A 15,977-nucleotide genomic window follows, 5' to 3' on the forward strand; every position below is an offset into this window, starting at 1 on the left:
TAAAAACAAGCTCCAAATGCATGAACTTGATGATATTCTGCCAAAATTGCTAAATATACTAAAGGAACATTAAATGCAAAATTGCAGTTTTGGCGCAAGTTTGTCCGATTTTGGCGCAGAAAAGTCCATTTGGCAGTCTTTTGGAGCAGTTTATTGCAGGATTGGCGATTGGCACAGTTTGGCGCAGCTGGCACATCCCTGAATTAATCAAATATCATGAGTATTATTCCAGTAAAAAATGAAATATTTAGAACAGGATTCCTAACTAACGCATTGGTTATAAAGATCATTTATGGTATTTTAAAAACAAAACTACTATAACATCAAAAACAAGAAAAGAACAATTATAATTACAATCACATACCTCACAATCTTCATTTTTATATTTCTGAGGAACCCAATTCTTGTAATTAAAGTTCAACTGCTTCAATCTTCCAACTAAGTTGATGAAATGCCTGTTGGAATAAAAGCTCTGAATTACCAAGGAATTACAAAACAAAACATTTTCAATTAACATGTTCAGAGGCCCAACCAGAGGGTATCCCAGAATGTAGAGATGTTACAGGGTGGCGAAAGGAACTGGAAAAAAAAGTTCCCTGACTTTCCCCTGATTAAGTTCACCAAATTTCCCTGATTTACGTTAACAATGATAATGGTTTCCTTTCTTTGCCCTACCTGAAAAGCATTGCATATTAATAAAATGCAGTGTTTAAAATGGTTTTAGGCTGTTAATTAAAACTATATTTTGAAAAGATGCTCCTTTTTTTGGTAAAAATAGTATATTAAATTATCGACAGAGAAATATTATAGGACATCCAAAACAAATACTTTACTTCCAGGAACCAGTTAACATAAGAATTCTAAGAAATTATTAAAACCACCCTTAAAGACATATCTAATCACGATAAAACTAAAAAATTTAAATGGAAATAATCTTGAAATGAATTTTCAAGCAGTAAAATTCTTACTGCAAGAGTAACAAGTGATAGTTAAAGTGTAGAAACAATGTAGTTTTACTTATGTAAATAATATTTCCGTGTGAAGGTAAACAGCAGTATCTACAGAAATTAGTTTTTAAGATATTTGAAGAAATTTGTGGTAGATTCAGTACTAACAACAGGAAAATGTTGGGATTAGACGTTTTTTCGCGCCTTTTTTTCAGCGGAAACCAAATAAGCGAGCATGCACAATAAAGATAATGCACAATAAATGACAAAAATGCAGAAAAATGAAAAATTTGCAGTTACTGCTCTTTACCTGCACACAGCAGAATAGACATATTTATGTAAAACAAATTTAAATCTTTCAACAACAAGTTTGAACTATTTTCTAATCCAGAACTTAGGTTTAAATAAATGAATACAGCATTTTAACTATTAAAAATAATAAAAATATTTACTTATGTACACAACTCAATTTCAAATTATTTCATTAGTTGTCGAAAAAAAATCTTAGATTACTTTAGTAACAAACAACATTGAAATGCAAAAACAATTATTAATTTCAATTTTTTTATGTATATGGTTTTAAAGTAAGAGTTTTAAAGTCTGAAAAGAAAAACCCTTCATATAATCTGCAGCAGTGGCAGGGATTCGGAAGGGGAGGGGGGGGGGGGCAAGGCAACCGACCCCTCCCCCTTGAATGGGTCTTTTTTTTTTCCAATTTAGTATCCAAAACCAGAAATTATTTTTAAAAAAAGCAGAAACGTCAAAATTTTCAGAAAATAATTATTTGTTTTACTTTGTATATCTGTTTATTAAACATTATTTAACTCAAGCAGTAAGTTTCAGTTTATGTATTCATTGTCTAGATATTAGTAAATCAATTGACTAACTTAAACAAGCCATACTTGTTCAATGAAAGCATTAAGTGTTTGACATCTCAAAATACTTGAGTAAAAAATGCAAGTCTAATTCATGTCTAAGTGTTTCTTCGGGGAAAGTTATTGTGTACAAAATTCATCAAAATCTTAATAAAAACATAAGTTAAGATAGATTTACATCAATTACCACTCATCTGCTCTCAAAACCAGCCCTAGCAAGATTTTGCACTCCCTTCCCCCTCTTTTTTTTTCATTTTTTACTGCCGCTAAAAGTAGCCCTATGGCTTTTAGTTGTCGTTTTTTTTTTTTTTGCTCCCCCCTTCCACTTTTTAGTTCTAATCACCACCTCTGATCTGAAGTGACAGCAAATAATAGCATGGCAAAAAACAAATTTGATTTTCAGTCAACATTCAATTTTAGCAATAAAATTAAAAAGCCAAATGATAACTTTCAAGATTTTATCAGCATTAATTTAAAAAACAAAGATTTTTTTCTTGAAATCGTTACAACAGTATGCTAATTACTTCAAGACAATGAGCAATGGAGAGGGAGCAAAGGCATCAATGATGGCTTCCTCTTTACCAGTAGGGTTGTTTATTTTACATAGCATGGAATGTGTGGAAGGAAAATTTAAGCTTGCTAAGATAAACAACTTTACAGACACAGAAGCAATCTTAGGAAGCTCACCCTAAGATTGAATACTTTGACATTAAAGAAAAAAATGCACAAATATGCGGCATTGTATGATCGCACTTCATTAATTTTACTTTTTTTAACCAAATAATTGGCCGAAAATTCGTAGGGAATTAAAGTAAATCATTTTGCAAAGAAAAAGAAATTTTTTCTTCATTTAATCGATTTTCCCTGAATTTTTGTCATTTTTTCAAAATTCCCTGATTTTTCCCTGAGTGATAAAGTTCCCTGATCTGTCGCCACCCTGCATTAACTAATATGGTTCATAATTCTGTTTTTAAGACTTCAAGTTTGAAAAATTTCTGGGAAGGGCACCCAAATCTCCTCCTTGTAACATTACTAAAGAATGACAAAAATTGTGTTTTTAAAACTACAGTTTTGAAATTTTCAAGCGGAAAAACTTCCGAACCTCTTCCTCTTCCATCATTGAACAATGCCTAAAAATTTCATTTCTAAAACTCCAATTTAAAAAAAAAACGCTCCCCCCCTCTTCCTCTGTTCCATTGGGGATACCTGTAACTTTGTTGTAAGGGGAAAGTGTTTGTTGAAGAGTCTACAACTGCATTTAGAACTTCAGTTTCAAAACATTGGGATAAGAGATAAATTGATCGTCGACAGGTAACCATAACACCAGCATATGGTCTAAAATTGCCTCTTTAAGACGTCAGTTTTGAGACATTCCCAGGGAGGGTGCCTGAGCCTTTCCTTAATCCAGAACATCCCCAAAAGTCATCTTAAACTCGTTTTTAAAACCACTCAAAATTTTTCTGGAGACATCCCCGAACCATGATTATTTCTTATGCTCATACTCTAGTAATGATCGACCGATTCATGAATTCTTTTAGAAGTTTTTCTCTCTCTCTCTCTCTATATATATATATATATACAGGGGTATCCCCCTAAAAGCCAGGGCGCACCCCCTAAATATCGCAAAGACCCCTCAAAGCAAGAGTCCCCCTCCAAATGAGTACCCCTCAAAACACCCCTCCCCCTAAAAATTTCAATGGCGCAGTCTGCGCCATGACCCCCTCAAGTGGACAACCCTGCTATATATATATATATATATATATATATATATATATATATATATATAAACATATATATATATATATATATATATATATATATATATATATATATATATATATATATATATATATATATATATATATATATATATATATATATATATATATATATATATATACAATGTATACGTATTTTTTTCATTTGAGGGGAAGCGGATCTTGCTTTTGGGGTGCCTCCGCAATGAGGGGGTAGCGCACCCCTGTGTGCCACTGAACATGATATAAAACACAAGATAGTCCAAAAAGAATCATTAAATTAAAAAAAAATGACTACTCAGCTTTAAATATTCTAATTCCATGGAAACAATTATACGGCTGGAGCATGGATATGTATAGGTAATTTTTTTTGAACCAAATTCTTCAACAATGAATTGGTCATAACGGAACTGGCAATCCAGTTAAATACATTCAGGAACATTGAAAATAGCGGCCCTATTAAGAAGAAAAGTACAATCACAAAACTTTGCATATAAGAAGAGTGATATCTAATATGCAAATGATTCAAGTTTGGTGTCAATGCACATGACCGTTTACCCACAGTATCGGTGCGATCGGGAAAAAGGTGCTATATAAACCAGTGCATAATTTAAGATATAAAAATGTTACGATTATATCTCGATTGTTGGCGACCCTTAATGAGTGAAAGATGCCAGGTAAGCAAGTTAGAAAACGTTTCTCACAGTTAAGCGATTTTGAGAGAGGTTTGATCATCAGCATGAAAATTGCAGGTTGGTCGACGAGCCATGTTGCTACCCAGGTGGATCATTTGGAGTGTTCCGTTAGAAACTGTTGGAGGCAGTGGACACGAAATGGTACACGAAAAACCGGGTCTGGAGTGACCAGGAAGACGACGAGGAGAGAGGATCGAAGGATCGTCCGGCAAGTGGTCGTAATTCTCACAGTGACTTGGTCCACCATTCAAGCAGACTTAGGGGTAGCAGTTGTTTCTCGAACCATTTCTAGACGTCTAGCGGAAGTGAATCTGCAGTCCAAGTGTCCTTTTCGTGTACTCCATTTAACACCAAAACACAGGCAACTCAATCTACAATGGTGGGATGTAGGATGTCATTGACTGGCAAAAGGTAGTGCTCAGTGATGAATCCTGGTTTGTTTTGGGGTAAGATGGCAACCGCGCACGAGTGTGGAGGCACCCTGCAGAAAGGTACCATTCCACCCATTCTATTGCACGACATACTGCTCACACCACAGGTTTAATGGTCTGGGGGGCCATAACCAATGATAGCCAGTCCACTCTAGTTCTGGTACGTGGAACCTTAACCCCTTGAGGACCAGCGCTCGGAAAACGAAGCGCAGCAGGACCGAACGTTCTGAAATGGAACGCCGCCATCGGCCCGAGCATTTACAGCAGTTAAGCCTAACTGAACAAAAATATTCATATAAAATCAGCATCTCAAAATAATGGCTTGAAATTTTAATTTTGCTTAAACAATGTACTACTGATCACTAATTATTAATATAAAGACTATTACATTATTAGAAGGAAGTGAAATAAGTAGAATACTAAAACTTTAACCATGTGCACAAAATTAAATGATATGTGCACAAAAACAAAGTTAGAGTTTGACATCGTGAGTGTGGAATCAAAGAAAAAGAAATGTAGCAAAAAAATATGTTCCTTATGTAATTTTGATTAAAACAACCTAGGTCAACGAATTTAAACTAGTTATATTTCCCACGCGACAAGTCTCAAAACTGCTTCATAATTCACTCGAAAACATTCCCTTTCACTCACTTTGCTAACAATTTTTAATTGCACTTTTCCATTCTCCAAATGAAAAAGAATAAATAAAGAAGAACAATATAAGAAAGGATTAAAAAATAATCATAAACTTCAGTGTCTCTTGAAATCATTCCTGTGCTCTCATTGAACGGGGAATCCCAAAAGTCTGGAACACATACACAAAAATATTTTAACCTTCCTTCCCTCCCCCATAATTTATTCAGCTAGATGTATATCTCTTTCAATTACTCGTAAAAAAAAGAGTAGCAACGCTATAAACAAGAGCAATTGAGACCTCATAAATCATATGCGCAGAGCAGTGATTCACTGTTCTTTACATAAAAAAAAATCTATCCCATTGAGAGGCCCAAATAAGAAACTAATGCGTGTACATGAAGGTCAAATACCATGTGACTCGAATATGATCAAAGTTATAGCCATTTAGCACCATCTATTATCGTTTGAATATTCAATTCAATCGTTCCATTTCGAGAAAGCATATACGTGACGCTGGGACGTCAGCGTCGATCAGAGCGCGTAGCGAAGAAGTGACGCTGGGCTGATAGGAGAGGAATGGTTGCATAGCGTCCGCATGACGCTGGGTGCGAACGGGTTAATGGGTCTGCATTATGTTAATGAAATTCTGCAACCACATGTAGGATCGTTTCTAAATGGTCCCCTAGGGGCAATTCTTCAGCAAGATAATGCTTGGCCGCATATAGCTACAGTTGCTCAAGACTTCTTAGGCCCTATTGAGACTACCCGATTTGTCCCCTAGAGAGCATGTATGGGATCAGCTGAAATGGCAGATGCCACTGTGCTACTCTGTGCAAGATTTAGAAGTGGCTGTTCAAAATTTGTGGATCCATCTGCATCAGGACAACATCAGACCTTTAATTAGTTCAATGCCGGACCGTGTTGCAGCTTGTATTGCAGCAAAAGGGGGTCCAACGCGCTGTTGAACTAGCACTGTATTTATCTCATTTCTTGCCTGTATTTGTTTAATTGTCTAGATTTTGGGATCAAGTGTACCTCTCACCTATATTATTCTGTATATTAAATTTTATTTCAATCCAATGTTTCCCTCTTGGGGTGCTATTTTCAATGTTCCTGAGTGTATCAATGACCCCCAGGTTTATCAGACCTTTCAGATTGCAATTTATTTAGTAGGGGGTTTATAAAAGACTGATTATGTACATTCTTTTCCAGCTACATTCACTGAGCTGTATGTATACACAACAACAATCATCGGACTAGTGGACATAGATATGCTTGCAAAAGTTTGGGATGAATTACTGTGAATTAAAAATCGATCATATTGAGTGCCTTTAATTTTCTATGTAAAGAAATTTTATAATTAGCCATGCAATAAAAAAATTAATCATACACATATAACATTCAATAGTTTTCATAATAAACAAATTTTCAAACAGGTAATTCTTTTAGAAATACTAAGTACAAAGAGTTTCACGAGAGAGTAAAAAAAAAAAAATGCTACAAGTAGGGAAAATGGGGGAGGTTTGACCCATCTTCTCTTTTTCATATTTAAAAATATTTAAATGATAAGCATCATATGGAAAAATGGTATCAAGTAGAATTTGAAGTTGATTCTCTTTAACCATTTTGAAGTAGAATCAACGAGTAATCATATGTGATATCTTTGTCAGGCAAAAAAGATATCAAGTCTTTTTTGCACTGCAAGTTCAACCCTCTTGTACTATATGTTATTAGCAAACATAAAAGTAAACTGAATTATTTGTGTACTCAGATCAATAAAATAGACTGCATACTTATTTTTTCACTTTAACCGTCTGTATTTTGTTATTTAATTTTTTTTTTTTTTTTGATAAAATGGCAATTAAAGGAGGTTTAACCACATCAATTCTGGGTGGATTGAAATAAAAAGAAATCATTATATTTTAATTATTTTATAAAGATTAAAATAACAGGTGAATACGAACTTTGCTTTGTCAAAGATTATAAGTTGATCATTCTCAATCAACTGAACTAAAACTTTCCATGATGTCAAAAACGTTTCAGTAATTTCTTGCGAAGGCACATCAAATGATGAATCAGACTCCAATAGTTTCACATGGTCATATTCTTTCAAATGTCGTGAAATACAGTCAATAACTGATAAAAAAAAAAAAAAACACTGGAGTTTTAACTCATGAAAGCAGAACTAGATAAATTTAAATCATAAGTAAAGTAACTCACACGATTCCGTGTTTGAGCTGTTGTTATTATCCTCCAAGTTCATAGGTTTACTTTGCCATGTATGCAATTTTGAATTCAATTCATCTTTTATTGAATCAATAGATACAAGTTCAAACCAAGTTCTCTGTTCAATGAAAAAAGCATATATATATATATATAAAATACTAAACATATTAACATATTAAAACTTACAACAAGAGCAAACCAAAAGCCTATAGATTTAGCACTTAGCAGCTAAACTAATAAGCCAAGTAACTAGTGTAATACAGGAACAACAATAGTGCAAATAGCAAATTAATAACAGCAATAAAAATGTAAATTGAACTGCATCCTATGGTTGGAGAGATGACTATATGATGGAGTTTCACTGTTGCTGATGAGACTAACTTCATCAATTTAGTTTTAGATTTCAATTTACATTTGTATTGCTATTATTTGCTGTATGAACTATTATTGTGCGAGCATTCTTAAAATAATTTCAGTTTTATTCCAAATTTCAAAACTTTTTGATAGAGCTCAGTGGCGGCTCCTGCCTTAATTTAGCAGGTGGGCTCCGCTGTATAAAGTTTTCTCAATAATATTTATACAGATACAATGGAGAGGAATGCAGTTAGTAATGCTGAACAATATAAGATAGCCCTTATTGCAGCTGCTTCATTTCAAACTTTTCTTCCACTTCAAAGTTGAAATTGTTTTAGAAAAATATCCACTTGGGCATTTTTTGAAAATTCAAGGTAAACAATTTAATTTTAAAGACAAGATACCCCACCCCATTCGAAATCGAGAAAAAGCGCACCTAGTGTGAGTGACCTAAGGCCAATAACTTTTTAATTAATTAAACTAGAGCGTTGAAACTCTCTTCATAAAGTTTGAAACAATCTGAAGTTTTAAAATAAACAATAAAAAAATCGAATAGTTTTGTCATTTTTGAGGTTATGTGGCCCTATGTCTTTAAGAACTTAAAGTGATGTACCGGAACAAAAATTGAAATAATTTAGGTTTGTTTCGGCTTAGAGTACTACAAAATAGAAAACACATATCGATAAGACCAAGAAAACGATTAATACTTATTACTTTAGCCAAATATCAGAACAAAAAAGAACATTGAATAGAACAAACCCCAACGTTGTTCAACCAATGTAGACTACTTTTCAGGGAGACTCGACTTTGTTTAACTTAATTTTGAGGTTATAAACAGAAAAATGTTGATCAATTAGCTGATTAGAATTCATCCTAGTGATGCCAACTTAAGATCCCAAATGTATCATTCTTGTACCACCAGCAGTCTTTTCCCCACTCCAATTTGTCTCTTTAGTTATTGAATGACCCACATATCTCTCTGTGCTTTGATTTTTCAAAACTAAGAAAAGGTAATTTCTAACTTAGTTTTGTTGTGTTATGTAAAACTGTGGCCACATGATATATTGGTTAAATTTGATGTGTTTCATCAACGTCAAATCAAATGTTTCTTTAAACTTTGAAGTTTATTTTGGTTCACCTTAGAACTTGGCTATCTGGATTTTTCTACCTCGAAAAAAAAAAAACTTGATACAAAATATTATTTTTTCACTTCATCCACTATCTACTCTAGTTTTTTACAGTAAACTTGAAGTTTTAAACTAAAAACAAAGAACTTAACTATAAAAAACATATACATACAGTATAATTTCGATTAAACAATTTTCTCAAGCTAATGATACAGTACACTGGTTCCGATTTGACTGTATTAAGTGTCTATGCTCCTCGATTTAACAATATCCTTGATTTAATGAAATCCTTGATTTAACGAAACTTTTTCCAGTCCCTTAACAATTGTTAAATCGAGGTTATACTGTACTTCTCATTTAAGGAAAACGTTCATACCAAAATGCCACAAATACAAATGTCTACATGCAAGTACATGAAATATTTTAAGCAGAAATTGAAAAAATAAGATTAGTTCATTAAGCAGGTTTTTAAAGTAAAATAATTGATATTCTGATATAAACACTATTTCTACTGCGAAAATAAAGCAAAGCATTTTCGCTTTTTTACTCAAGCAAATAAATTCATTTAAAAAAAGAAACAATGTAAGATTCAAGAGAGAAAGTAAGCAACTTAATGGTTTTTAAATCTTAGCTAAGATGTTTAAATTACTATTTAGTTCACCAATAGTTTGTCTTATCCAACATTATGTCCCCCCCCTCAAAAAAAAACTGCATTTTTAGGAGGAGGGAATTGCAACGTTCTAAAAACCTAGCATGTGTTTTCTTAATGTTAAGCATAATCCAAGATTTTTTATTTAACGTTCAATTTTTTTTAAACTGCTGTAGTTGTAAGTTTAAAAAAGTCATTGATGAAATTTGAATTTCATTTTCAACTGGAGATGAAGCACTCTGAGGCATTTAGGAAGATAAGTTAATGCGCAACATTTCAGTATTTTGCTAAAACGTTTCCCCGAATTTTAATTATTACGCTAAAGATTTTTTGAACTTAGCTTAAAGCCTGAAACATTTACGATAAAAGTTAACATGCTTATCTGTCACATGACAGTTCTGCTGCTAATCTTACAAAGTTCAAAACAGAGGTAAAAAGTAGCAAAATGTTTAAGTCTCAAACGTTAAAACTCATATGATGAAACAACAGATTGATGTTTATTAAAGTTTTTTAAAAAAATTAAATGTTGCATTGAAAATGTGACATTTGTTTTGAATTTTAAATAAATATTTGTCATCAGCTTTGGCTCTGCATTTAACTCAAATTTAACAAAAACTTCTTTTGTGTTGTATGTACTTTCAAACAAATATATATATATATTTTTTTAAATGTCTAAATAACAGCAATTATTTCTTCGTGTAGACCCATTTTTTATTTCTTGAACACTGAAAAAGGGCATTTAGCTGCCTCAAAGGGTCCTAACTAAAAATTCTCTCTCTCTCTCCATTAAAAACAATTTTCAGTATAAACTTTTTTTTCTTTAATTTTTGTTAACTCTGCAACATTTTCAAAAAATTACCTGATCATTTTCGAGAATCAGTCTCAACCTTTCTGAATAATAGACAGGCTGTAATGCCGAGAAACAAAGTGTTGAAGAATGCAAGGCTTCATCATCAATCCATACCTTAAAAGCTCTAAATAATCTAAACAAAGGATAAATAATATTAGAATTTTAATAAATGTAAAAAAAGTGAGACAAAATTACTATAGAAAGAAAAAAACACATGCAAACTAGGAATAAACTAAAAAAAAAATGAATAATATATAAAAATCTCTTTGAAGGATAGCTAGTAAAGCTTTACAAAAATAAATAAATAAATAAATAAATAAAAAATAAATAAAAACTACGATGACCAATGAAAAAGTGAGTTCTGATCTTTACAATGACAATTGTTTGCTAATGATAACAAAATATACAAACAGTATGATTGGGGAAAATGAAGAACCAATAGTACTAGTGTTACTAGGAATGCACCAACAAGCAAATTGGATGATGAGATTTTATTTATCATCATTACGCAAAACCAATTACTGATTAATTGGCAAAAGATAATTAGCCAATGTCGATTCATAATGATGATGTTAAGATTTTTAATACTACAACTTTTGTTTTGAATTACAATTGGGTCATTTCACGTCAAATCGCCTAATGCTATGTGCCGTCATGTCTCCGATTTTGTTCGTTATTTTTTTACAAATAGATATCTGTGAGAAAAGCCCAAATTAATATTTTTAGATTTTTTGAATGAAAATTACGGTTTGGAGAATTTTTTCAAAAATTCGATTTTTGATCAGTTTTTGGAGTCATTGTTTTTAGAAAATAATTTTTTTCTAAATTTTATTAGAAAATCTCTCTAATTCCTTTATTTTTCAACCAATTAAGCTGAATTTGGTATCAATTTCATGCTAATACTTTTATCTTTCAGTGTGAATGACAGAAAGTATTCTGTGAATAGTTGAGTGTTGCCACTCTTTATCTAAAGTCAGTTTTTATGCTTTTTCAATTGGGAGATTAAATACGTCATATCTCCCGAGTCAGGGGCGCCGACTTGCAAAAATCATTGGGGGGGCTGGCCCAGTCATCACCGGGGGTTTAGGGGGTTATGTAATCCCATGGAGGTTCCCCCCCCCCCAAATAAAGGTCGATTGTTGTGCCTTGAAAATGCCAATTTACATATTTTCTGGTGTGTATAATTTAAAAACAAACAGTATGTGGCATGGCGTTTTCAAAGTAAAACAATCCAAAAATTGGTATACAAATTTTTCTGGTTCAACTAGATCATGTCACTTGTCTTAGTAAGAGACATTTTTTTGTTCTATTTTATGGGGAGTTATGCAGTGCCGTAGCTAGGCATGGAAAAGGTAAGGCGCTTGACTTGCATTGAAGGGCACTGCCAGAGACGCCGACTTAAAAAATATCGGGGGAAAGGGGGCATGCCGCAGGAAATTTTCTAAATTTGAGATGAAAAATAGTGAGTTTTAAAGTTTTTTTAAAATCATATAATCAACATTAGAACCTCGAAAACTCGACAAGCCCGACACATATTTTTTGGTTTCGAAAAACGGAAGAAATAAATACAAACACACACAGTATTTTTGTAAAAAGGAAATTTAATTTACGCATGCGTTTTAAGACCAGTTGTTTTTACATTAGTGATATCGGCTAACATATTCAAGTGTAAACGCAGTCTCTCAATGTCTAGGTCATTTTTGAAAAACTCAGTTGATTTTTCAAAATGTTCTCTTCTCTTTCACCTATGTTTAATAAAAGCAAGCACTCTTGCTCAACTGCAATGACCTGTGTGCGTCCAGTTGATGTAAATCGCCCAATAATGCAAAATTGCACCATTTTACAAACCTCAATGTATATTGCCTTGTAGTACAGTCAACTCCCGTCTTACGCGAGGGATGCATTCCAAGACCTCTCGCGTAGGTCGAATTTTCGCGTTGTGGAAAAGGGTATGTGTAAATTTTTTTATAAACGTACCCAATTACTTTAGACACTTGTAAACACCCCCTCAAACTGTTAAAAACCATCTCTTAACTAACTGTACATTACTGTCTCTTACATAAAGAACTGAATGTTTACTTGTATTTAAAAAAAATGTTTTATTCAACATAAAATACTGCTACTATGTACAAAATCAATGATTAATGGGAAAGAAAGAAAAAATAAACCGGTATACAGTAGACACAGTATATAGTAAGAAAAGCAAATGCATCTTTAGTTGTACTGTACAGTCGATCAATTAATGATATTCGTACACAATACATGAGCAGTTTCCATTTTAATAAATTTTTGCAAGACACTAGTCGGTGAATTTTTACGGATTTCCTTTTCTTGACTTGTAATTGTATGTACGGAAGAATCACTCATACCTAATTCTCGTGCTACCTTCAACGCATTTTTTAGTTGACCATCAGCTTTTCAAGAAGCTCTAGCTTTTCTTTAATTGTCATGAAACTTTCTCTTTTTATCTTCACAAACTTTAGATGAAACAGCGCTCTTAGGTGTCATTATATTTCATTAACTTTCGCATTTAAAATGAAAAGGGAACTTCTACTCTCAGCGATGCTAAAAGGATAAAGATCCATTCATGAAAAATTTTTTTTTAGTAGCCAATAACAAAGCTGATACGAACACACCACGATTCACTTCCGAGAATTTTCGTGTTGCGGTGAGGAATTCGCGTTAGGTCTGAATACTGGAGAAAAAATCGTGTTATAGCTATTTCGCATAAGTAGCGCGAGTCAAATATTTTCATTTGGGATTTTGAAAGTGTGCGGTAAGCTGCCTTCATTGTTTTCATACTTCTTTGGTACACGTCGATTCCGAGGAAGGGAAAAATCATCATTTTGTGAAGGTTTTCTTTTAAACACGATTCCCAAAAGTATTCAAAACTATCACGCCTCCCATTTTATATACAAATCAAACTCTCATATTTTTCCAGATCAGCAACACTTAGGTGAGTGCGCCGCAGCGCTGCCCACCGGCAACAGACTTGACCTGTAAGTTCGCGCACTGGGACAAATTTTTACAGTACTCGCAGCACTGTAACACTATCATCATCCGCACCACTCATTTTCAGTTAACCTGCTTACACAACCGTAATAATTATTTGTTTTAACTCATTACTGAATATATTTTACAAGGTAAACTATCTTCAAACAAGGAAAATAAAAGATAAATTTATGAGTTTAGAAAGCATAATGTAACTTATAATTTTCTTGATTTATTGGGGGGGGGGGGGGGCTCTGCCCCCTCAAAAATATTTTTGAGGGGGCTCGGGCCCCCTCAAGCCCCATGGAGTCGGCGCCACTGTCCCGAGTACCTACTACAATCAGAGTCAAACTTTTTTTGTAGCATATTTAAATCACTCTCTTGCTATGTAGAAAAAAGTAGAAGGGTGTTTTTTTGTTGTTCTGAAATAAAAAAAATTAAGTTTGTTTTGCAGAAAATACAAGTTTTCTATTACTTTAAATCCATTTTAAGCTTAAAGAGTTTGAAAATGTTCATTTTTTGAAAGTAATACAAAATATCAAATTTGATTTCCTGGGCTTTATGCATTTAAAGATTACAATAAAATATACTATAAAACTACCATAAAAGCATAACCAATATTGCATCTAAGGTTTCCAACTGTCATCTATGTTTAGTAAAGAAAAAAACAAATTATTTTCATAGAGAAAAAACATACATTTGGTAAGAATGCAGTTTTTTTCATCTAATTTTTTTTTCTTGATCAATGAACCAAACTAAATTTTCAAAAACTGTGCTAGATGGGTTTGGGGTCAAAATGTCGCCACCGAAATGTCGCGGGACAAAATGTCACGGCCAAAATGTCGCCGTTCCAAAATGTCGCCGGGCCAAAATGTCGCCGGTCCAAAATGTCGCCTGTCCAAAATGTCGCCGGGCCAAAATGTCGCCGGGCCGAAATGTCGCCAGTCCAAAATGTCGCCGGGCCAAAATGTCGCCGGTCCAAAATGTCGCCGGTCCAAAATGTCGCCGGTCCAAAATGTCGTCGGTCCAAAATGTCGTCGGTCCAAAATGTCGCCGACCCAAAATGTCGCCGGTCCAAAATGTCGCCGGGCCAAAATATTGCCGATCCAAAATGTCGCCGGTCCAAAATGTCGCCGGGCTAAAACGTCACCTGTCCAAAATGTCGTTGGGCCAAAATGTCGCCTGTCCAAAATGTTGTAGATCCAAAATTCGTTTATTCAGTTGGTAAGAAAAATTTAAATGTACAAAAATGATGTTTAACACCAAATTTGCAGAATAAATGGTTACTGCCTTTAACCCCTTGAGGACCAGCGCTCGGAAAACGAAGCGCAGCTACGGGACCGAACGCTCTGAAATGGAACGCCGCCATCGGCCCGAGCATTTACAGCAGTTAAGCCTAACGGAACAAAAATATTCATATAAAATCAGCATCTCAAAATAATGGCTTGAAATTTTAATTTTGTTTAAACAATGTATTACTGATTACTAATTATTAATATAAAAACTATTACATTATTAGAAGGAAAGAAATAAGTAGAATACTAAAACTTTAACCATGTGCACAAAATTAAATGATATGTGCACAAAAACAAAGTTAGAGTTTGACATCGTGAGTGTGGAATCAAAGAAAAAGAAATGTAGCAAAAAAATATGTTCCTTATGTAATTTTGATTAAAAAAACTTAGGTCAACGAATTTAAACTAGTTATATTTCCCACGCGACAAGTCTCAAAACTGCTTCATAATTCACTCGAAAACATTCCCTTTCACTCACTTCGCTAATCATTTTTATTGCAGTTTTCCATCCCCAAATGAAAAAGAATAAATACAGAAGAACAATATCAGAAAGGATTCAAAAATAATCATAAACTTCAGGCCTCTTGAAATCATTCCTGTACTCTCATTAAACGGGGAATCCCAAAAGTCTGGAACACACACGCAAAAATATTTTAACCTTCCTTCCCTCCCCCATAATTTATTCAGCTAGATGTATATCTCTTTCAATTACTCGTAAAAAAAAAGAGAAGCAAAGATATAAACAAGAGCAATTGAGACCTCATAAATCGTATGCGCAGAGCAGTAATTCACTGTTGCTTACATAAAAAAAAATCTATCCCATTGAGAGGCCCAAATATGAAACTAAAGCGTGTACATGAAGGTCAAATACCATGTGACTCGAATATGATCAAAGTTATAGCCATTTAGCGCCATCTAGTATCATTAAAATATTCAATTCAATCGTTCCATTTCGAGAAAGCATATACGTGACGCTGGGACTACAGCGTCGATCAGAGCGCGAAGCGGATAAGTGACGCTGGGCTGATAGGAGAGGAATCGTTGCGTAGCGTCCGCGTGACGCTGGGTGCGAACGGGTTAATGAATGTCTCCGTTAAAAATGGGACTGGACTAACTGAATTTCATGATAAATTCTAAAAAGATT

General features: G+C 33.7%; 1 protein-coding gene across 1 annotated transcript in view; it reads right to left on the minus strand.

Annotated features, from left to right (window-relative positions):
• LOC129231776 (ectopic P granules protein 5 homolog) overlaps positions 1–15,977 on the minus strand; it is a 97,160-nt gene that overhangs the window by 52,820 nt on the left and 28,363 nt on the right. Inside the window, exons 8-11 of the mRNA XM_054866144.1 lie at positions 10,557–10,680; positions 7,562–7,685; positions 7,306–7,477; positions 365–455 (exon numbers count right to left, since the gene is read on the minus strand). Of these exons, the coding sequence (XP_054722119.1) occupies positions 365–455; positions 7,306–7,477; positions 7,562–7,685; positions 10,557–10,680 (511 nt within the window). The remainder of the gene's footprint in view (positions 1–364; positions 456–7,305; positions 7,478–7,561; positions 7,686–10,556; positions 10,681–15,977) is intronic.

Source organism: Uloborus diversus, chromosome 1 (genome assembly GCF_026930045.1).
Source record: "Uloborus diversus isolate 005 chromosome 1, Udiv.v.3.1, whole genome shotgun sequence".
Classification (NCBI taxonomy): domain Eukaryota; kingdom Metazoa; phylum Arthropoda; class Arachnida; order Araneae; family Uloboridae; genus Uloborus; species Uloborus diversus.